Source organism: Gopherus flavomarginatus, chromosome 5 (genome assembly GCF_025201925.1).
Source record: "Gopherus flavomarginatus isolate rGopFla2 chromosome 5, rGopFla2.mat.asm, whole genome shotgun sequence".
NCBI lineage: Eukaryota > Metazoa > Chordata > Testudines > Testudinidae > Gopherus > Gopherus flavomarginatus.
This window is the reverse complement of record NC_066621.1, coordinates 59,587,998-59,610,176: the sequence shown is the minus strand read 5'-3', so window position 1 is coordinate 59,610,176 and position 22,179 is coordinate 59,587,998. Positions and strand designations below refer to the sequence as shown.

Below are 22,179 nucleotides of genomic sequence, written 5' to 3'. Positions count from 1 at the left end.
ATTAAAAACATCATGAGATTATTATTATTATTTGTTATTATTTATTTATTTTTAACATTAACATGTTTTTGGGGTCTATCTTTTGAGTTCTGAACTCCCCTCCCCTCCCGCTGTGTGTGTGCATGACGGTGTGTTGCCTACTCTCCCACATTTATAGGGTAAGATGAATTTTGGTTGCCTCCTGCAGCTGCTCTTTCCCCCAACCCCCAAATCAATCCTATTCCCTTTCCCCACGTCATTTCAGCTCCCTCCCAGCTTCACTTCTACTCCTCCTGGGGTTCTTCATCCCTCCCCCACTCTGACCTGTGGGGGTTGCAGCAGGGCTCCAGATCGGGGGGGGGATGTCATTTCCCTCTTCCCCTCGCCCTCCCTTTCCCAAGTGCCATCCCATTGCTCACAGGAGGTGCAGGGGAGCAGAGATACCCTGAGCTGCTGGGCTCTTCCTACAGCCTCTTCCCTCACCCCTCCTGTGAGAATAACTGTCTCTCCTGAGAGGGAGCCGGGAAGAGCCATACCTGAGTCCTGCAGCAGCTGTTATTGGCTGCTCTACCCTAAGGGGCAGGCCAGTGGGGAAAGCAGTCTCTGATTTCACCTATATTGCAGAGCAACACTTTATTTTCTTGCTGCAGGTCCTTAAATATATTTCAGACAGATTCTCTTGAGTGATATCACAATATTACTCTTTATTGCAGAGATAAAATGGTCTCGGTAAACATGTATTTTGAAATTGAACATCATAATGAAAGGTCCTGTTAAAAGAAGGTTCCTAACCCAGGGAATATTTGTGTTTAATTTCTTTTAAACGTCTGCTGATATTTGTGGTTTTGGGAACCTGGTGATTGAAACCACCTACCATAAAGGTGTAGGAGAGAAGTTGGCATGCAACTTTTGTCTGAAGTACCATGGAAGAAGAAAACAACAAACTAACTTAGTAACTGTCTGTCTTTTTCTGAACTGATTAAAGCTGACATTACATCATTCTAGACTGACATAAATATAGAAAACAGTAGATATTTTAAATCTCCTGACTTGTTTTTAAAAGCCTGTACTACAGAGATCTCTGGGGTTTTTCTTTAGCATCTGTGTGAAAGTTGAGAGATCTGGGGTTACTGGATGGAATGTCATTAATATTTTTTGCCCATTTTTGACAGAATGGCAGCTTGCATCTAGGCCAGTGGTTTTCAAACTTTTTTTCTGGCGATCCAGTTGAAGAAAATTGTTGATGCCTGCGACCCAACGGAGCTGGGGATGAGGGGTTTGGAGTGTGGAAGGGGGTCAGGGCTCTAGGCTGGGGATTCTGTGGTGGGGCTGGGGATGACGGGTTTGGAGTGTAAGGGGGGGCTTGGAGCTGGGGTAAGGGATTGGGGTGCAGGAGGGGGTCAGGGCTGGGGTGCAGGCTCTGAGGTGGGGCTGATGATGAGGGGTTTGGGGTGTGTGGGGAGCTCAGGGATGGGGCAAGGGATTGGGGCGTAGGGATGGGGTGTGGTTTTACCTCTGGCGGCTTCCCACCTGTCCTGGCACTGCGGATCATGCTGCACCCTGGAAGCAGCCAGCGGCAGGTCTGTCTCCTAGGCGGAGGTGCGCAAGGAGCTCCGCACGGCTCTCGGTCACAGGCATCGCGCCCCCCCCCCCCCCCCGACCCAGCTCCAGTGCAGAGCCAGTGCTCGGGATGGGGGCAGTACACAGAGTCCTGTGGCCCCCCTGCCTAGGAGCTATACCTGCTGCTGGCCGCTTCCAAGGTGCAGCATGGTGTCAGAGCAAGTAGGAACTAGCCTGCCATAGCCAGATAGCACAGCTGATGGGACTTTTAATGGCCCGGTCGGCGGTGCTGTTCAGAGCCACTGTGACCCAGTGCCTTACATTCCACGACCCAGTACTGGGTTGCGACCCGCAGTTTGAAAACCACTGGTCTAGGCTGTTGGGTTCACTTTTCTTTTAGTTGTTTCATTTTAAACTCTTCCATAAATGTCATTGTTACTAAATAATCCTTTTCCTTGACTCTGACCCTCCAAATGATCTTGTTAGTTACATTTTAGAGGAGTTATATATGGGTCCTTATTTTTTTATACCCAGATGTTCCTATTAATAGTTTTCAAATTTTCCCAAATAGGCTCTTGCACAGTAACTAGATATAGCTTCAGTATCATATAAAGATATACATAATTACAAAAGCAGCTGAAAAAGGCTGCACGGCAATCAATCTGCACATCCACCATTTTTTTTGGTAAATATATCAAACTAAACTCATGAAAGTGAAAATTGGGGGCTCTTTTTTAAATATGGGGGATTAAATATCTCAGGTCCTCTATTAGGTTCTGATTCGGGAAGAAAGTCACTGTTCAGTACAGCATTTAAAGATGATTAACCTTGAAGTACACTTCAACCTCAATATAACGCCACCCGATATAACACAAATTTGGATATAATGCGGTAAAGCAGTGCTCTGAGGGGGCGGGGCTGTGCACTCTGGTGGATCAAAGCAAGTTCGATATAACACCGTTTCACCTATAACACGGTAAGATATTTTGGCTTCCGAGGACAGCGTTATATCGAGGTAGAGGTATATGTGCTTAAGTGATTTCCTGAACTGGAGCCCTTGTTAGGGATTTTCACTTTAAGAACCACATTAAAAGAGTTAGTTGGTAGAGTTTGCTGCTGTGTCCCCTCAGAAAGCTGTATTTAGGAATGTGGGGGCATTTTGCAGAACCTAATGTTATATAGCATAAAGATTTTAAGTCATTTCAGTCAATACAGAAGTGTAATTTTAAATATTACTGTAGAAGAACAGAACAAACCCAACAACTTCCAAATCAACTTCCTTTGCTGCTTAATTATTATGTACAAGATAATAAATGAAGGGTTGAAATGTAGTGGGGTTTTTGTTTTTTTTTTTGTGTGTTTTTCCTTTTGCAGGTGGTGTTGAAGTCTCTGGATTTATTTAAAGCATGCAATTTCATGTAATTGTTACAGCAGCTGTCACCAACTGCATGCTTGCTAACCACATTCTAGTCAGAAGGCAAAGGTTATTTTGAGAGGCAAATTTTGTTTGCCTTTTATTTGTTTACTATTTAAAAAAGTATTAAAAATCACAGTTGATGAAGTGAGCTACAGCAGCAAGACCCATGATGGTTAAATTTTATTCTCTGGAAGTTAAATTCATCCCAGCACAGAGGCTCCAAATGAGGCTTTATGGGCCACTTAGGCCTCCCATTATTCTATGGGGAAAGCCAGCACCATGTCCACACAGCACTTAAATCTCACTTAAGCCCTATTTTGAAGGTTTACGTAGGTCTTAAGTGGTGATAGGCCTTGGACTGGGCCCTTGCATGGGGTGAATTTCATCATCTTCTCTTAAGGGAATTTTTGAATATAGCTTTTAAAGAAGGCATGTAGTTAATTACCACTGCAGTGTTGGCTTGGCCATAGGAAAGTGTTGCGCAAGAATTCCCGTCCTCTGAAGTGTATTTATTGTTGACATTTCTGATGGCTTATTAATGCTCCATTTTTATAGCTGTTAATATGCTTAAGAAGTATGTATTAGGAAAATATGGCATCAAATCTATTGTGCGGGTTAATTCTGTATGAAATATTGTGCATTGGTCACTTCTTGCTATATAATTATTGAATAGTTCACATTATTCAATTGTAATGCAGTGTTGTTTTTATTTGTTATATAGCACTATGCCAGTATATACAGGCCTCTAAAACCCGAGATGGTGCCGGCTGTTTCATTGCAAGTTCAGTAGAAGGTAAAAGGAAAAAGAAAAGAAAAACAGCACAAACTTTCTAGCTCTTTCAATATCAATATCTTTTGTGCCCTTTGACCTCTTAACTTCCTAGATTCTCTCTTCACAGCTGACTTTTTTTTTTTTTTTTTTATAGTCGGGGGTGGATTTCCAGACTGTCAGTCTCCAAGAAGAAAATTTGAGGAGATTTTTAAGTGTGTCTGTCTCAAGCTCTGTCTTAAGCTCTTTGCTTCATCTTTGCATCTCTTGTCTATTTGTGCTTTTCATGGGTAATACACAGCAGAACATAATCTGAATTGTATTCTATTGCTGTTCTCCAAACAGAATTTGAAATAACCCAAATGCAGCTTCTATAGTTGCTGCTAAGAAATAAAGATAAAACAATAACTTTAGACTGCCCCTAGCACATTCATATTTTAAGAAAAGCACAGATAAATAATTGTGTATAAATGTTACCAGTGCTAATACTTTTCAGTCTAATTACATGCTAACTATCTTGCATTTTCTGTTTCTGTTAAAGGGAATATCTGTACTTAATTCACTTATCTTCACGTTTGGCTACTGATATTTCTGGCCTTATGTGAAAGAGCTTGGAAAGAGAATGAAATGATTGACTTGATATTTTTTCTTTCACTTTTTCAGGTGAAAATTTTGAACAGACTCCATTAAGACGCACGTTTAAGTCTAAAGTTCTTGCTCGTTATCCTGAGAATGTAGAATGGAATCCTTTTGACCAGGATGCAGTGGGAATGGTCAGTATGACATAATGTGCTCTTTGTTTCTGTTGGTTTTTAAGACTAGTGCTCCCTTTACTATAATGATTAAAAATAAATGCCCAGCTGGACTCTTTCCAGAAATTATCTTTTGATAATGGCAAAATAAAAAGCTGTTGTACAAAATGTTAAATACTAATTGACAAGTTGCTTTAAATTTTGCAGATTAGTTTGTACTTGGAGAATATAAAAAGAAGGCATTTGCCCTTAAAATAACTGATTATTTTCATATTATCATGCAATTTTCTGGCCAGAAGGGACCTCAAGAGGTCATCTAGTTCATCCCCCTGTGCTGAGACAGGACTCATGATGAATAATTTTTTACCCTTATTCTGCAGTATGCCAGAGAGTAGGTTGTTGGAGTAGAAGTGAGGGAAAATTAGTCCTTTTGTGGTTAATGATTAATTGTTCCATCTATATCTATTTTCCTTTATTTCAGGGAATGGAATTTAACTTCTTACCTCACCTTATATTTTTACTGTGCTTTAAATAAAACTGATGTTCTTTTAAAAGCAAAAATCACGATCAAAACATTTTTTTCTTCCACTATTTTTGTATGGTGTAATTCTGTTTCTATTGAAGTCAATGACAAAGTTCCTGTGAATTTCAGTGGAAATCGGATGTGAGCCTTACGCTGCATGCCTTTGTTCTGTGTAATAACTCTTAGTTTTAATGTGTTTGTGTTTAAGACACTACCTAATGTAATGTCTTACAAAATCTGTTTAGAGAGAAATGAAATGTAATGTCAGTTCTCAGCATTCTCAAATGCTGTCCGTTATTGCCAAAAAATTTGAAAGAACAATCAAAATGTTATATAGTATTTATTTAACTTTTCCCACTTTTTGTTTTCTTTTATAGCTGTGTATGCCTAAAGGGCTTGCTTTCAAGACCCAAGCCGATTCCAGAGACCCTCAGTTCCATTCGTTTATAATCACCCGTGAAGATGGCTCACGGACATTTGGGTTTTCTCTCACATTTTATGAGGAAGTTACCAGCAAGCAAATCTGTAGTGCAATGCAGACATTATATCATATGCACAATGCTGAATATGACATTCTGCATATTCCACCCACAAATGACAAAGAAAGCTGTAGCAGCATAGAAGACTGTAATGGAACTTCTGTATCAAAGCTACAGCGTTTTAACTCGTATGATATTAGCAGAGACACACTGTATGTCTCTAAGTGCATTTGTCTGATTACCCCAATGTCTTTCATGAAGGCTTGTAAGAAAGTACTAGAGCAACTTCACCAAGCTGTAACTTCTCCTCAGCCACCACCGTTACCTTTGGAAAGTTATATCTACAATATTCTCTATGAGGTTCCTCTTCCTCCAGCAGGGAGATCCTTAAAATTTTCAGGTGTTTATGGACCAATTATCTGCCAGAGACCAAGCACCAGTGAACTGCCATTATTTGACTTTCCAGTTAAAGAAGTTTTTGAATTACTTGGAGTGGAAAATGTGGTTCAGCTCTTTACTTGTGCTCTTCTGGAATTTCAGATACTGCTTTATTCACAGCGTGAGTACTCCTGTCTTGTCCTGTGTAACTAATGGCATCATTTTTTTTAATAGAGATTCAAAAAATAAATAACTGTAATAAACTCCTATTGGCATGTCACTGCTGTCAGTGTGTTGCTGCTGTCAGAGTGATTTAAATCAGACCTCACTGGAAACTCAAGGCCCTCAGCAACTCTGAAAATCATAGTACCTAACTTCAGGCACTTAAGTTTGAAAATATTGGCCTTATTTTAATATCTCGTGTCGATGTAATGACGTGAGACAGGACAGGAAAGCTGGCCTTCTGCTTTCTTCGCAAAATCACCATTAATTAGAGGAATAAATGAATGGTTTCTCCCCCATTTCTCCCCAGCTTGCTGAATTCCTGCTCTGACTTCATTCAATGAGTGGCATCTTAGGTGTGGTCTACACATAAGTTAGATCGACACAGCTACGGCACTTGGTCGTATAAAAAATTCACAGCCCTGAGCGCTGAAGTTGTGCTGACCTAATCTCTGGTATAGATGCAGCTAGGTCATGGAAGAATGCTTCTGTCAACCTTGCTGCCTTTCCCTGTGGATGTGTAATTCCTACACTGATGGAAAAAGCGTTTCTGTCATTATAGGAAGTGTCCACGCTATAGTGCTACAGCAGCATAGTGACGGTGCTATAACTATGTTACTGTACTACTTGTAGTGTAGACATACACAGTTGTAAACAGGTTGGATAAAAATCAATGTCTTTTTTTTTTAAATTAAAAAAATCAGTTTTTTATTTAAATAGTTTTTTTCCTCAAAAAGCATTTTATCAAAAAATCTGATCTAAAGAGAGTTTTTGAGCTATAATGTAACTTAATTAAGATATCTCATCATGGAATAGGGATTATAAATTCTAATTATATAGTATGAAACAATATATTCATGTAATGTTTAAGAAAAGTTTTGTAAATGTGTTCCAATAGTTCACAGATTAGGGACCCAATCTTATGGGGCTCCAGGGGCTTCTGTATAGATTATTTAGGTTAATCTTTCTATTTACCCACTGGGACTCAGTGCTCAGTCTAGAAGATACCATCAGAGATGCTTAGTTTTGCAGCTCTCAAACTGTGGAGTTGTCTCCAGAGATAACATGCTTGTTAACAGCAAAAAATGTTTTAAAATAAATAATATATAAAGGTGAGAAATAACAGACCTCAACTCTATTGTGTCTCTACAAATTTGTGTACACAGAGTCAATCCCTTACCTCTCTCCAAAAGTACAAAGTTTCAAAAAGTTCAATGAATAGAAGATTGTTGGGGGCAGAATAGATTGGGACCCAGAGAAGAAGTCTGGAGATAAATGTGAGAAGGGAAGGACAGGCAGTAGAAACAAAAGTGAAACTGTTTGAGTAGCATATTCTGGAAGTCTTAAGGTCTTTCAGCGTAGCCTTCATTGATTTGAGATCTACCATACCATTCTTGTATTAGAAGGGAAAACCTATAATGGCAGCAGGCTGTAAAAGAGACCCAGTTTGGGAATATTTTAATGAAGTTCCTCTACCTGTGGATAAGACAGGCATGCTTCCAAAATGCAAACAGTGCAACAAAGAAATGCAGGGCCTGGTTGCCCAAATGAAACATCGTTATGAGAAGTGTTCCTTCCAACGAGGAAGCTGCGCTGAAGATGATGAGAGGAACATGTCTGAACATGCAGGATCTTCAGGTTGGTAAACTTTTTTTCTTTCATACTTCTTTCTTAAGGACTGCCTGTCTTCCTTCTGGACTATTCTTGAATTCTCATGTTTGAGCCAATATAGTTGTTACTCTAAGGTACTATCATTTGAGATGCAGTTGTGATAAAAAATAAATAGCTGAAATAGGCAGATATTCCTTTTACAATTTCACCTTTAAAGTAGTACCGAGTGTCAGTGAATACAATGAGTAATACTAAATGAGCAGTATGGTAATAATAAATAAATAATTGCATTGACTTGCTTTGTTTAGGAGAATCCATCCTCAACATACAGGATTCTGAAGACTACACCTTCAAGATTATCATCATTTTCTATAGTTTCAGAGTTATCTGCCAATTATAGTGTTTTAGTCACATCATGTATGTCACATAGCCACAGTATATCACCTGTAGCAAAAAGAAAAAGACATTCTGCATCATCCAGAACAACTGTGGATAAATTTGTGATAAGAACCAGCAGATTACAAAAAGAGGTAATTGATTAAAAAAAAAAATGTCCGATTTGTTTATGCAACAACCTCTCCTTTCCATGTGATTGAGAACCCACTCTTCATTAACATGGTTCAGTCATTAAGACCAGGATACAGTCCACTCAACAGAGCAGATGTTGCAGGCAAATTGCTGGATAAAGTGTACGATAGAGAAATTGAGCAGCGTGCAAAAGGTCTAGAGGGTGAAATTGTTAACCTGAGTCTTGATGAGTGGAGCAATGTCCACAATGATCCTGTTGTACGTGCTGGTGTGACAACAAAAGAAGGGAATGTCTTCATTACAGAAACAATTGATACATCAAGAAATGAACATACAGCAGAATACTTACAAGAAGTCGCAGTAAAAGCTATAACAAACTGAAAAAAAATTCAAATGTCTGGTACGCAGCTTGGTCACAGACAATGCTGCAAATGGATCCAAGATGAGAAGAAATTATTTAGAAGAGAGTGAAGAGAGTCCCAAGCTAGTAACAAACGGTTACAGTGCTCATTTGGTGCACCTCCTAGCCAAAGACATCAGTGTTCCAGAAATAAAGCCTAATGTTGTTGAAATTGCAAAATACTTCCATAACAGCCACTTTGCAGCAACTGCTCTGAAAAAAGTGGGAGGAACCAAGCTAACTCTCCCACAAGATGTGTAATGGAACTCTGTAGTAGACTGCTTTGAGCACTATATCAAGAACTGGTCTAATCTGATGACCGTTTGTGAACAAATTTGTGAAAAAATAGATGGAACTGTTACAGCCAAAGTTCTCAACATTGCGTTTAAGAGAAATGTTGAACACATGCCGAGTACACTGAAGCCTGTTTCTGTAGCCTTGAACAAAATGCAGGGAAATAGCTGTTTTATTGCTGAAGCTATTGACATTTGGAAGGAACTGAGTGAGATCTTTAAAAAGAGAAATATGCAATGACAGAGTTAAATAACAAGCATTAAAAAAATCAAATGAGACAAGTACTATTTCCAGCTCCTTTTCTTGCAAATATTCTCAATACTCGGAACCAGGATCACACCTTAACTGCTGAAGAAGAGGAGTTGGCTATAACGTGGACATCCAGCAATCATCCTTCCATAATGCCAATTATAATAAACTTCAGAGCTAAGGGTGAACCATTCAAGAAATATATGTTTGCTGCTGATTTTTTAAGGAAAGTCACACCAGTGAACTGGTGGAAGTCACTTAAGCACTTGGATTCAGAGACTGTTGAAGTGATTATTTCACTTTTAACACTGCTGGCTTCTTCTGCCAGTGTAGAAAGAATATTTTCTTCCTTTGGACTAATTTATTTCAAATTGAGAAATAGTTCAAGACCTGAAAAAGCAGGAAAACTTATTTTTCTTTTCCAGATTATGAGCAAACAGGAAAATGAAGGTGAAGATGACTGAGTTAGCTGCAGAAGACAATATTTTAAGTTTCTTATGTCGACCTGACTGACACAGTCAATTTTAAAAAAAAATGTTTCATTTAACTATTTTAGTTAAAAACAATTTTAACAAAAACAAAGCTGATTTTAAAAAAACTTGAATGTTTAACTACATTCAAAAATCATATGCTAGTTTTGTTAAAATATTGTGTTTGCTGTTGAAAAAAATTCACAATATATAACGTTGTTGTTTTAGTTAAATAAAACAGCTTAAATGTCTGTCTGGTGATGTTCTCCTCCTAATACAGTATGGAAAGAAAATCCTCCAAATATTAATGGTTAACCTGTTGAATTGGAGAGCGTTCACCTCCCAATGACTTCATAAATATCTGCTTCAATTACCTTTGGTAAATGAAATAACCAAACAATCATTCATTTTCTGATATAGCTGTAAAACTAACCTGAAAAGTTTTTTCAAAATAAATCACTTTAAAGATCTATAGTATGTGACTTCTAAAAATGAAACCTACTTCTATCTCTGAGTTGTGAAGAATTTGTGTTAAGGTTATAACAACCAACAAGAATGCACTTTTATGTAGAAATCCGTGATTAAATCGAGTCTTCCTGACTAGTGATTTAAGTCATGATTTAAATCAAATCCACCCTGGTTGTAAACATACAATGAACTGTGTGCCCCAGGTTGCATTTCAGAAAGCATACAGTTAATTGTATATGAGAACAAAAAAAAAAACCGTGCAACCAAATTTTATGGTTGGACAAGTCATTTGAAAAATCAAGTTTAAATCTCCATTTTCTGTCAGACCCTGAGCCAACTCTCATTGAAGTCAAATAATATAAATTAAAATATAAAACATTTTTAGAAGGAGTGGCAAGTGCTAGATTAGATCAGCATTTGCTTTCACATGGTTTGTTTTGTTTTCTACATCACTTTTTATCTAACACCTTTGCAGAAGTCTTAAACACACCAATTTCAGTTGCTCCATTAAGCTTTTGTCAACCCTAGGCTTCTCTGTTGGTGTAATTCCGTTGCAGGAAGTGGCGTTATGCCCACAGAGAATTTTGACTTTTTTCTTTATATTTCCAAGAGTTGTTGCCAGTTGTGCAGCCCCACCAGCAGTAGCAATGGTGGATGTGCTAGTATAGACTGCATGTCCGCGGTCTAGCCACTGATGGCAAAGAAAGTCAAGGGCACAGTAAATCCCAAGGTAGCTTGTGTTAATTATGTCATCTTCTGGTTTCCAGTATGATTTTTTCCCCCTCTTGTCCCATATAGAATGATCTCTGAAATAAGTGGAATACAAATAAAATGTGTGTAAAATGACTAATGACTTATAAAATATGTCCTACCTCTTCAGCAATAACTTTTGCTGATCTACTGTACGCTGCACATGCAATACAATATTCAGTTACACAAAGCAATGCGAATGCAAGGTGTTTGGAGAACTATCAGAACTATGTGTACATTAGGAGCTGAGATGTGTAATATAATTGAGATTGGACATGATTCAGGTATGGTCAAAATAATCAGGCATCTTTCTATGTTGCAGTGAATTCGTATACTTGAGCCATTGTATTGTGTGCTTTCTTCACTAGTTAGCTACAAGAGAAAAGTAGTATAAAATGGGTTCATTTACTTTTTAAAATTCAAATATAGAATAAGTTATGACATCATGTAACGATCCCTTTGTGGATTTACAAAACAAACTACACTTCTACCACGATATAACGCAACCCGATGTAACACAAATTCTGATATAACACGGTAAAGCAGCACTGCGGGAACGTGGGGCTGTGCGCTCCAGTAGATCAAAGCACGTTCGATATAACGCAGTTTCACCTATAACGCGGTAAGATTTTTTGGCTCCCGAGGACAGCATTATATTGGCGTAGAGGCAGCAAAGAATCCTGTGGCACCTTATAGACTAACAGAGGTTTTGGAGCATGAGCTTTCGTAGGTGAATACCTACTTCGTCAGATGCATGTAGTGGAAATTTCCAGGGGCAGGTATATATATGCAGGCAAGCTAGAGATAATGAGGTAGTTCAATCAGGGAGGATGAGGCCCTGTTCTAGCAGTTGAGGTGTGAAAACCAAGGGAGGAGAAACTGGTTTTGTAGTTGGCAAGCCATTCACAGTCTTTGTTTAATCCTGAGCTGATGGTGTCAAATTCGAAGAGAAACTGCTGAGCTTCAGTTCATCTGCAAATTTGACACCATCAGCTCAGGATTAAACAAAAACTGTGAATGGCTTGCCAACTACAAAACCAGTTTCTCCTCCCTTGGTTTTCACACCTCAACTGCTAGAACAGGGCCTCATCCTCCCTGATTGAACTACCTCATTATCTCTAGCTTGCCTGCATATATATACCTGCCCCTGGAAATTTCCACTACATGCATCTGACAAAGTAGGTATTCACCTACGAAAGCTCATGCTCCAAAACCTCTGTTAGTCTATAAGGTGCCACAGGATTCTTTGCTGCTTTTACAGATCCAGACTAACACAGCTACCCCTCTGATAATCAGTGTAGAGGTGTATTTCACATCTAGTCACTTTTTTCTAATTTTGGAAGTCACTAGAATACACATACAGTAGGCAAATTTCTCAGTCTCTCTTTGGTGGTGCAGTAATAGTTTTAGGGTTTTTCTGTTTTGGCGGTTGCAACAGATGTTTCCCATAATATACTTCATAAAATGTAAATCTGTTATCCTTCTAATAATCTGGTTGACAAGAGATAGTGTGATCAAACTGGCTTGTAGTCATCCTGGAGACATATCCAGTAACAGATTTGTGTACATGTAGCTAGTCAAAAGGAATGAAGGCAGAAAAAAAAATATATATATATATACATAGTACCATGGGTACTGTGTGAACCCCCTTTCATACCCTCCAAGCGTACCCCTCAGATGACAGGCTTCACTTCCTTCACCTCTTTCAAGGGTAGAACCCCATGGTTCAACCACAGTTAGCTCTGTGGGGTGCAGCCCCCATTTCCCGACAGTAATCCCAACTGTATTTGTTGCAAAGAACTTTCGTCTAAAATTTTGTGACCATGAACTAATTTAAAATGAATCCAAACAGCTTTTACAAACCAAACATATTTATTCATCCAAAGGTACATAACTATCTGACCATGACAACTGAACACACCTTCTCTAGAAGAAAAAGTTTTAATTATGTAGTATCACTTTGATCTCAGGCCCTCAGCCGTGTCACATTAGCTGTGTAACTTGGCCTGGTGCCTGGAAGAAGCAGCTTCCCAATTAGTGGCCCATCCATTGTTACCTTAATTCCCTTCAGGTTCTTTACCTAGAGGTATCTTATGTCCTACCATTGTTTGGTTTCCTGCTTGCTCTTTGTATCAGCACCTTTTGATTTAATTCCCTTTAGCCAGTCTGAACAGAGGTACACATAATATTCATAAAAACGACTCCTGTTCTTCACGTATAGGTATGTCTGTTCACTAACAAAAGAAGCTTTATATAGAAGCTTGTTAACTTCTTTGATTGTGGTTGTCCTGTAGTGTTTTAATTTGCCTTAAGTGGTCATACTCACTTGCTAACGTAAGTTACTACATGACTTTGCTAGAGTTGCCAGTGGCCCAGGAGATTGCATTGGTTCCTTTCCGTTTTATTAAAATGCTCCAGACACAACTGAACTTTCTTTGAGATTTGTCTTGAAATGGAACTGGCAAGTACTTTGAAGTGAGTGAAAGTTTGTTTTGTTATATCATAGCTCCTGTGAGTGCTCCTGTATCCTTTGCTGAAATGCACTTTTTTTTTTTAAATTTACTACAGCAAAACCTCTGGAAAAATAGCAACAGATATCCCTACTCTTTTTCTAGCATCAGTATTGTTAATTGTTTGTTTTTCCTCTTTCAGAAGAGGAAGAACACCACTGTAATAAAACTGTGGCCATTTATTTTGGTACTTACAATGACTCACTCAATCTAAAAATTGTCTGAAGTTTTTTTTATATATCAGTGGTGTCACTGGGACTAGAGAAAAAAGTTTTGTTTTGTTTTCCAGCTTGTTTACTTTATAAACTTAACTATATTTTGTATATAATTTTCACTGTTTCCCATATATGATCAGTTTGATTTCCTGTTTTGTTTATTTGGGGTTTTTCAAACAGCAGGAAGGGAAAACACTTTTAAAACAGGGAAGTTTGATTAAAAAAAACCTCAAAATTTGGCAGGAGAACTCAGAGGCAGGTAGAATGTGAAATCATTTAAATTAATTTTTAACATGGTCTAGATTTTGTTGACAGTTGTGTCTGACCATGGATTTAGGTGCTGAACTTTAAACACCCAAATTAGAAAATTTTACTCTAAAAACATAACTTTTTTTAAATCAGTCATGAAACCTGATTTTTTCCAATTATGTGACAATGTAATTGGTTAGAACAATTTCTGATATGCTCTTTGTGTCAGATCAGATCACTGTACATAGTTTAGTAGAGCTTGACTAACAAGCATACAGATCTGAAAATCTAAAAAGTTAAAATGCTTGTCTACACAGGATGCTACGTTGTATTAACTCCAGTTTGTTCACCTTAGAGAGCCTTGTGTCTAAACATGAACTTTTTAAAGTAAATTATTTGGAATCTTAAATTGCAGTAAGTAATCCTCCCTGGAAAAGGAGTAAGTTGACTTCCCAGTGAGTTTGTTCACTTTAAAGTTTGCATGGACTAATTAAGTACTTCACTTCTGACAGTCCTCTAACTAGTATCCCACACTGCATTTATTCACTCCTGGATTGGCCTGTCTTTGTACCTGTGTGCCCTCTGCTGCTCTGGGTCATCTTGATTGGATGTTATTTCTCCATTTAAATGCTGCTCCAGGTTTCCACATGGATCTCTTAAGAGATCCTGGACTTGATTGCCCTTTCTGGACAGCTGTGTGTCTAGCCCCATCTAGAGAAAAGTCATCGCAATGTAGACCTGCGAGAGCAAAGGAAGATGAAGGGGTGCTGGCTAAGTCAAAGCGAAGGAGCTATAGCATAACTTCCTGAAGGAAATGGAGGACACGTTCACGGATCTTGTGACTGCATCCCAAGAGAGAACTGCCAAGGCAGAAGTGTGGAGGGATGGTTTCCTGGATAACTCTCAGAGGCATGTAAGTGAGCGCATAGCCCTGGAGATGGACATAATGCAGACAGTACAAACAGCTGTGATAGAGCAGTTTTTGTTATGAAGATCCTGCATTGCATGCCAACCTTACAATATCCTGCAAACTATGGAGAACACACCATACTGGGACCATCACTTCCATCATCCTAATTACAGGCATTTCCCACAACAGTTGATTATATTGGAGATGGAGAACACTTTTGTGCACATGCATACAGGAGTTTGAACACGTCATAGTTTGGCCATGCCTTAGTTCCATTTAAACTAATAGAACTAAGGCATGGCCAAACTTGCACTACGTTCTTGGTTAACTTGGTTAATGCAATAAAAATCTTTGTTAAACTTGGCTGCAAAACTTCATTGAGGTATAGCTCCACCTATACATTACATAACATTCCTCTCAGTGGTATCAGTTCCTAATCAAATAAATACACAAACACATCTCAGTCATTTCCTTGGTTACAGTACATTCGATACTCACAACGGTTGTCTTCGGAGTAGGAGTACAATGCATCTCTGACCTGTCTTGTTGACTGCTGGGGTCATTTTTCAGAGGTGCCACGTCTGGCTGTCCATAATATTCAGAATTCTTCACCCGTTCCTCTCACCCACCCGCCATGTGCTCTCATTGCTCACAGATATTTTGTAAAATATCATGGTACTTGTTACACAGGATACATACTGTTGAGAAACATCCAGCCTTGTCATGAAACACCATCCACCTTAGTTTCCTTCTTCCAAATGCACACTCCACTGTCATTCTGCAGCTAACCGGGATATAGTTAAACAGGTCTTTTCTCCTATCCAAGTGTCCAGGAAAAGGCTTCATAAGCCAGGAAAACAGAGGGTAAGCTGGTCTCCCGGAATAACTCCATTAATGTCCAGAGCGGTATGCGGAACAAAAACTCCCTTGCTTGCTCCAGAAACAGGCCAGTGTTTCTAAAGATCCTAGCATCATAGACCTTTCCAGATCACACCACACTAGTGTTTGTGAACCTTCCTCAGTGATCAGCCAGGCCTTGCAGCACCATGGAGAAATACCCTTTCCTGTTCATAAAGTTTTGGACTTGGTATGGAGGACAAAGAATAGGCATGTGAGTCCCATCAGTAGCTCCTGTACAGTTCAGGAACCTTATCCATGCAAAACTGTCAATAATGTCTCTTGTACTGCAACACTTTGTGACCCAGCATAGCAGCATCCCCTGAATAGCATTACAAACTTCCATGACGTCAGCACTGACAACTGATCTACCAGTACCAAACTGGTTAGCTACTGACTAGTAGCAATCAGGGGTGGCAAGCTTCCAGTTGGTGATGGCCTCTCACTTCTAGCCTAGATGAACCTACTACCAGAGTGCACAACTTGGTGGAAAACTGTACTCAGAGTAGTTATCAGTGGTTCACAGTCAAACTGGAAGGTCATATTGAATAGGGTCTGACAGGAATCTGTCCTGGGTCCGATTCTATTCGGTATCTTCATAAATGATTTGGTTAATGGCATAGACAGTACACATATGAAGTCTGTGGACAATACCAAGCCGGGAGGGTTTGCAAGCGCTCTGAAGAATAGAATTAGAGTTCACAATTATCTTGCCAAACTGGAGAAATGGTTTGAATTAATTAGGATGAAATTCAGTAAGGACGGATGCAAATTACTACGCTTAGGAAGGAATAATCAGTTGCACAAATACATAATAGGAAATAATTGTACTGCAGATAAAGATCTGGCAGTTGTATTGGATCACAAACTAAATGAGCCAACAATGTAATACTGTTGGGGGAAAAAGGTGGCGGGGGGGATGTATTAGCAGGAGTGTTGTACTCAAGACACAAAATGTAATTCTTTCACTCTGTTTAGCACTGATAAGGCCTCAACTGGATTACTGTGTCCAGTTCTTGGCACTGTGCTTCAGGAAAGATGTAGACGAATTGGAGAGAGCCCAGAGGAGAGCAACAAAATTAATTAAAGATCTAGTAAACATGACCTAAGAGGAAAGATTGGGAAAAAAAAAAAAGGGTTGGTTTACTCTGGAGAAGGGAAGTAGAGGAGATGCATGATAGCAGTCTTCAAATATGTAAAAGGTTATAAAAAGGGTGATAAATTGTTCTCCTTATCCACTGAGGAAAGGACAAGAAGTAATGGGATTAAGTTACAGTAAGGGAGATTTAGGTTAGATGTTAGGAAAAACTTCCTAACTGTAAGGGCAGTTAAACACGAACAAATTACCCAGGGCAGTCGTGGAATCTCCATCTTTGGAGGTTTTTAAGAGCAGGCTAGACAAACACCTGTCAGGGAAGGTCTAGATGATACTTACTTCTCCCTGAGTGCAGGGAACTGGACTAGATGACCCAGCACTGTTACTTCAAGTCCTACATCTCTGTGATTTTCCATGCTGAGGGGAACTCATGTTGGTGGTCTGCTGCTGCAGCTGCAGGGTGAGTTCTGCGCAGCTTTCTAGAAAAGTAGTCTGTCATCCCTCCAGTCTTCAGGAGTTGACCGAGCCCAGAAGCAGCACTCTGCTGAGTAAAACTGCTCCAGATAAATGCTCTGCAGAAGTAGCTATTCAATTTCCTCCTCCTCCTCTTGTAGCCATATTTCTACAGCATCCAAATCCACCCAGCTGCATGACTGCCATGATGGTGGTGCTCAGCAGGCCCTCCCTGGTGCCACACAGCAGTTCAAAAGCAGCATCAACAAAATACAGATGTATTATGGGAAGCCACAAGAGGAATCTCATGAGTTTTTAGACTCCATGTCCCAAAATTCCTCTTGGTTCCAGTATGCATCTCCGCCCAATGCACTGCAATAAAAAGTAGAGCACAAAGCTGAGTGGTGGAACATTGCACCATGACATCTTCCCAGAATGCTGTGTACTTGATTTGAAAAAGCTCAGAGCCATGTGGATGCTATGAGTAAAAGGAAACTACCTGCAAGCTGGCATTACAAAGCCATGTGGATGCACTTCTGTTTGATATAGTTAAATGGCTGCACATAGGGCAAACACACTAAACTGATTTAACATTCCCATGTAGACAAACCTTTAAAGTATAAAAACATTCAGTGTTCAAAAAATATAACAAGTTAGATTTAAGTCTGAATGCTTGCCTTTTCTGTTTGCCAGAAGCTGGGAATGGGCGATGGGATGGATCACTTGATGATTACCTGTTCTGTTCATTTCCTCTGGGGCACCTGGCATTGGCCACTGTCAGAAGACAGGATACTGGGCTAGATGGACCTTTGGTCTGACCCAATATGGTCTTTCTTATGTTCTTAAATACAAAATAACAACACCCTTGTATTTATTGATAATTATTGCCTCAATTCATGTTTGTTAGAAGATATGTTTTCATTCAGTGACTGGAGCAGTTATTTTCTCTTCAGAGATTGCCAGTAAATTCTTAGCTTGAGGCAAAAATAATCAGTAAATACTGAAAAAGGTTTGTCCAACACCACTGTTCAGATGAGGCCTAGAAATGACTTTTTAAAATAATGACAAGGTGGGTGAGTTAGTATCTTTTATTGGACCATCTTCTGTTAATGAGAGTGAATCTTTTGAGCTATGCAGAGCTCTTCAGATCTGGAAAAGGTATTCAGTGTGTCACAGCTAAATGCAAGGTGGAACAGATTGTTTAACATAGGTAGTTAACACATTCTAGGAGACCATGCAAGCTGAAGGGGCTTTTTAACGTGTCTGCAGTCATAGGACAAAAAAGAAGGATTAGTGGGTTACAGATTGTTGTAATAAGCCATACATTCCATGTCTTTGAGACCATGATTTTTAGTGTCTAGCAAAGTTATGAATTTAAGCTCCCAGGCTCGCCTTTTGAAGGTGGTGTACAGGTTTTCTTTGAAGATGAGGACTGAGAGGTCAGGTATGGAGTGATTGTTTTGTGAAGCGTTCACTCACAGGGGACATGGGATTTTTGTGTCTCATCATTTTTCTGTGAGAGATAGAGACTAGAGTCTGCCTTCACCCTGTGGTGGATTTGTGGGAGATGAGGTTGTAAAGTTTGTGGGAGATGAGGTTGTAAAGCTTGGGGAAAGATTTGATGATATCCTTAAATTTCTGAGTGAATTGTGGTGGGTGGTCTTTAATTCTTTCTTAGGTGTAAGTTAGCTGGCCTTGTTGATGTAGTCATCATGGTTGAGAACTATGATAGCATCCCCTTTGTCTGCTGGTTCGATCGTTATCGGGTGGTTAGATATCAGAGACTATATAGATGTCCTCTCAGCAGTGGAAAGATTGTGGTGGATGTGATGTTTAAGGATTTCAAGTCAATTTTTTTCTGAAGCAATCTATATAATAATCAAGGTGTCATCTGCTATGGAGTGTCCAGTCAGATAATATTTTTTTCTTATGCCTGTTGATGGGACATGGTAGTTGTGGGTGGTGGTGTCTTGTTGTGAAATAATTATTTTGAAGCAGAGTTGGCAAAAAAGTTCTCCCCATGATCTGTGGTGAGGCAGAAGTTCAGTCCCTTGTAGACTACAGTTAATTCGGCTCCTGTTAGGGGTACTTTTGATAAATTGATAATGGAGTCTCATGTGGTGCCATGCTTTGTCCTGGAGGTGAAGTTCTGTGGGTTGTGGAGTTATTGTAGTTCCACTTACAAGTGTCTACAGCAGCAAAGAAAAGGAAGTTGTTTTTTAATCATTGCAGTAAAATAGCTAGATTCCCATATACAGTGTGTACCAGATATTTCCGAGAGAAGTGTTGTTGTTACTCTAAGGCATCATTTTCAAAAGTGTGGGAAATGTTCCATTGGCGGGCAGCATGAAAGGCTAGCTGAGGGATATGGATAAACCTCTTAGTAGTTCTTCAGTCTTTTTTAAGGTCTCTAGTTGTTATGGTTGTGTATAAGACTGTAAAAATACAAAGCAAGTGTAGCTGATGCAGAGGTGTCTATGTGAGTTTGCAGAGAGCCTGAAATAGTAGATCTGAGGTGTGAACTGCCTTATTCATGTCCATGAATATTAACTTAGATGCCAATGATATTTTAATGTCATCAGTAATTATTTCAGTGCTCATTTATACCTGTAAGAAGGGAAATTAAGTATTGTATCAAGATGTAGGGAATGAAAAGTTAAGGATGCATTTTAAAATAAAATTCTTAAACCATGGTAAGTCTTTTAACAACACATGGGGAGGTTGTGTGTGTGTGTGTGTGTGTGTGTGTGTGTGTGTGTGTGTGTGTGTGTGTGTGTGTGTGTGTGTGTGTGTGTGTGTGTGTGTGTGTGTGTGTGTGTGTGTGTGTGTGGGACGGCAATGGTTTAATTTTCCTCAGGAAAGGGCCCAGGTTTTCAAAAATTTGGGAAATGTTGCTCTAATACCCTTTTATGTTGAGTGTTTTTCTGCCAGTTTTGCTGCACTAGTGCAATTCCCCAATGTAAAAGTGTTTCACTGGCATAATCACTGAGTTGTGCCAGCACAACTTACGTAAGTTTTGAAGTAAGGATAAGCTGAATTAGTGCCAATCACTTCTTTTTTACCCAATGCAGTGCATCTATGCTAGGGGTGTGCTATGCTCGTGCAATAAAAATATCAATGTTGCAAGGCCTTGCCACAACTTTTTGTTTAGTACTGTGAGTATGCTTGCTATTCAATTTGATTTTCAGGATTTTTCTTTGTTTGGTGTGAGCTCTTCAGAAACTTTTCACCAAAAAATGGAGAAAGGTGGTGGGAAGTCATGCAAATGTCAAATACTTCCCTCCTCCACGAATGTCTTTTTTTATGTATCTGGTTGAGTGAATTAATAAGCTGCATGCCACTTATGCAGAAAGAGTATCACATTCACGTTTATGAATCACTGCACATATGATGTGGAATATGGCAGAGATTCTCCCCCTCCAATTTTTTTAGACCAACTTTAGTCTATCTAAACCTCTTCTTTTTCATTTTTCTTCTGGCATAATTGATAAACAGTAATAATTAACAACAGTAAATGGGTTTTTGGTTACATGCAAGACCTATAAATAGTTTAGTCCACTAAACAGTAAATCAAGTAAAAACAATACAAAAGTAATACCTTTGGGTTAGGGCTTTTCCATAATGTGTCTGTCAGTCAGGCTATGGGAAAGCAGAGCCGATTGTGGACGGTACACTAGCAGGGTTGGTTTAAACATCCTCTTAATTAAATTCAGAGATCAAAGGGGAAAGATGTAAAAATAATATGGAACAGATGTAGATTAGAGTTTCTGTTCTCTGGGAGCTCAGTGTGGATTACTGTTTACAAGAATAATATATCAGTTTCCAGACAAAAATATTTAAGACGTGTAAAAATGGTCAGCTATTTACAGGATGAAAAGAGATGCAGAAGATTATGGCATTTGTTAAATAAATATGGTAGGCCAAATTCAGCCTTGCATAAGTGTGTGCAGCTCCACTGAAGTCACTGAAGACTGAATTTCACCCTGGAAAGTCAGGAAATAACAGTCTTTTAAAAAGCGATACGTTCTGGAAATGTGAAAATATACAGTTGTATATTAGGAAATCAATGTTTTTAATTTGAGACTTGTTCTTTCAGATTAACATTCCTTCTCTGCGGCTGCTGGACTCTTCAGTATATATGTGCATGGCTGCTTTTAAAAATTCCCTTTAAAATGAAAAACATTAAATGGGAGAATGAAGTGGGTTGGTCTGTTTGTTTGTTTTGTTTTGTTTTTCAAACCTTTTCCCTTCACGTCTCTTGGTCACTACTTATTTGTCACTCTCCCTTGCAGTCAGACTTTGATTAAGGTAATGATCTGCAAATAACTTTGGGCAGGCAGACAGACCCCAGTACCCAGACATAAGTTGCAGAATCTACTATGTAAGATAGTAAAAAAATGAATTCCCCTGTAATCATGAAATTCACAATTAAGTCAGCAACTTTGTCCTTAATGTACCTCACTAGTTTTGCTTAGGAATCACAGTGGTCTTTAAGCAACGTTATATTCTGCAGTCTGAACACTGAGTAGGGCTGACAAGGATGGAATTGCACCCATAACTTTGAATTTATGGACACTCAGTATCTTTAAAACAAACAAACATTCTTGCACTCTCCCTTTGCCAGTTCCTCCCTCAACATAATGAGACTTGACACCGTGTGTAGCAATTTTTGAAACTATAATGATGGGCTGTGCATTCAGATGCATATCAAAATTTATATTTACTAGGTTTTGTAAACAGGTTGAGAAGAAGAAAAACCTCTTCTCTGAGGTTGGGGGGAAGAGAGAACTATTTTTTCCTCCTCTGCTCATTATTCATTTTTTTAAATGCAGCTTCTGGCTAGAATCAAACATTGCTGAGATGCTTTGAGGAAGACTGTTATTGTATTTCCAGCTTGACTGGAAGTGAGAATTATCTTAAGTCTTGAAACCTTGTTCGTGCGGTCTTTGCCAGCTCAGTTTACAGAGCAAGAGGTTTGGACACATCAGCTAAACCATCTG

General features: G+C 39.1%; 1 protein-coding gene across 12 annotated transcripts in view; it reads left to right on the top strand.

The window, feature by feature from the left end:
- Window positions 1-22,179, top strand: part of DENND5A (DENN domain containing 5A) — a 110,637-nt gene that overhangs the window by 27,846 nt on the left and 60,612 nt on the right. For 7 of the 12 annotated variants that reach the window (XM_050955000.1, XM_050955002.1, XM_050955003.1 and 4 more), the window contains exons 2-4: window positions 3,678-3,749; window positions 4,389-4,498; window positions 5,378-6,038. In XM_050955000.1, coding sequence (XP_050810957.1) covers window positions 3,678-3,749; window positions 4,389-4,498; window positions 5,378-6,038 — 843 coding nt within the window. Of the gene's footprint in view, window positions 1-3,677; window positions 3,750-4,388; window positions 4,499-5,377; window positions 6,039-8,120; window positions 8,221-21,263; window positions 21,320-22,179 lie in introns of those variants that run through there. The other 5 variants (XM_050955001.1, XM_050955004.1, XM_050955009.1 and 2 more) reach the window with 3 other exon arrangements.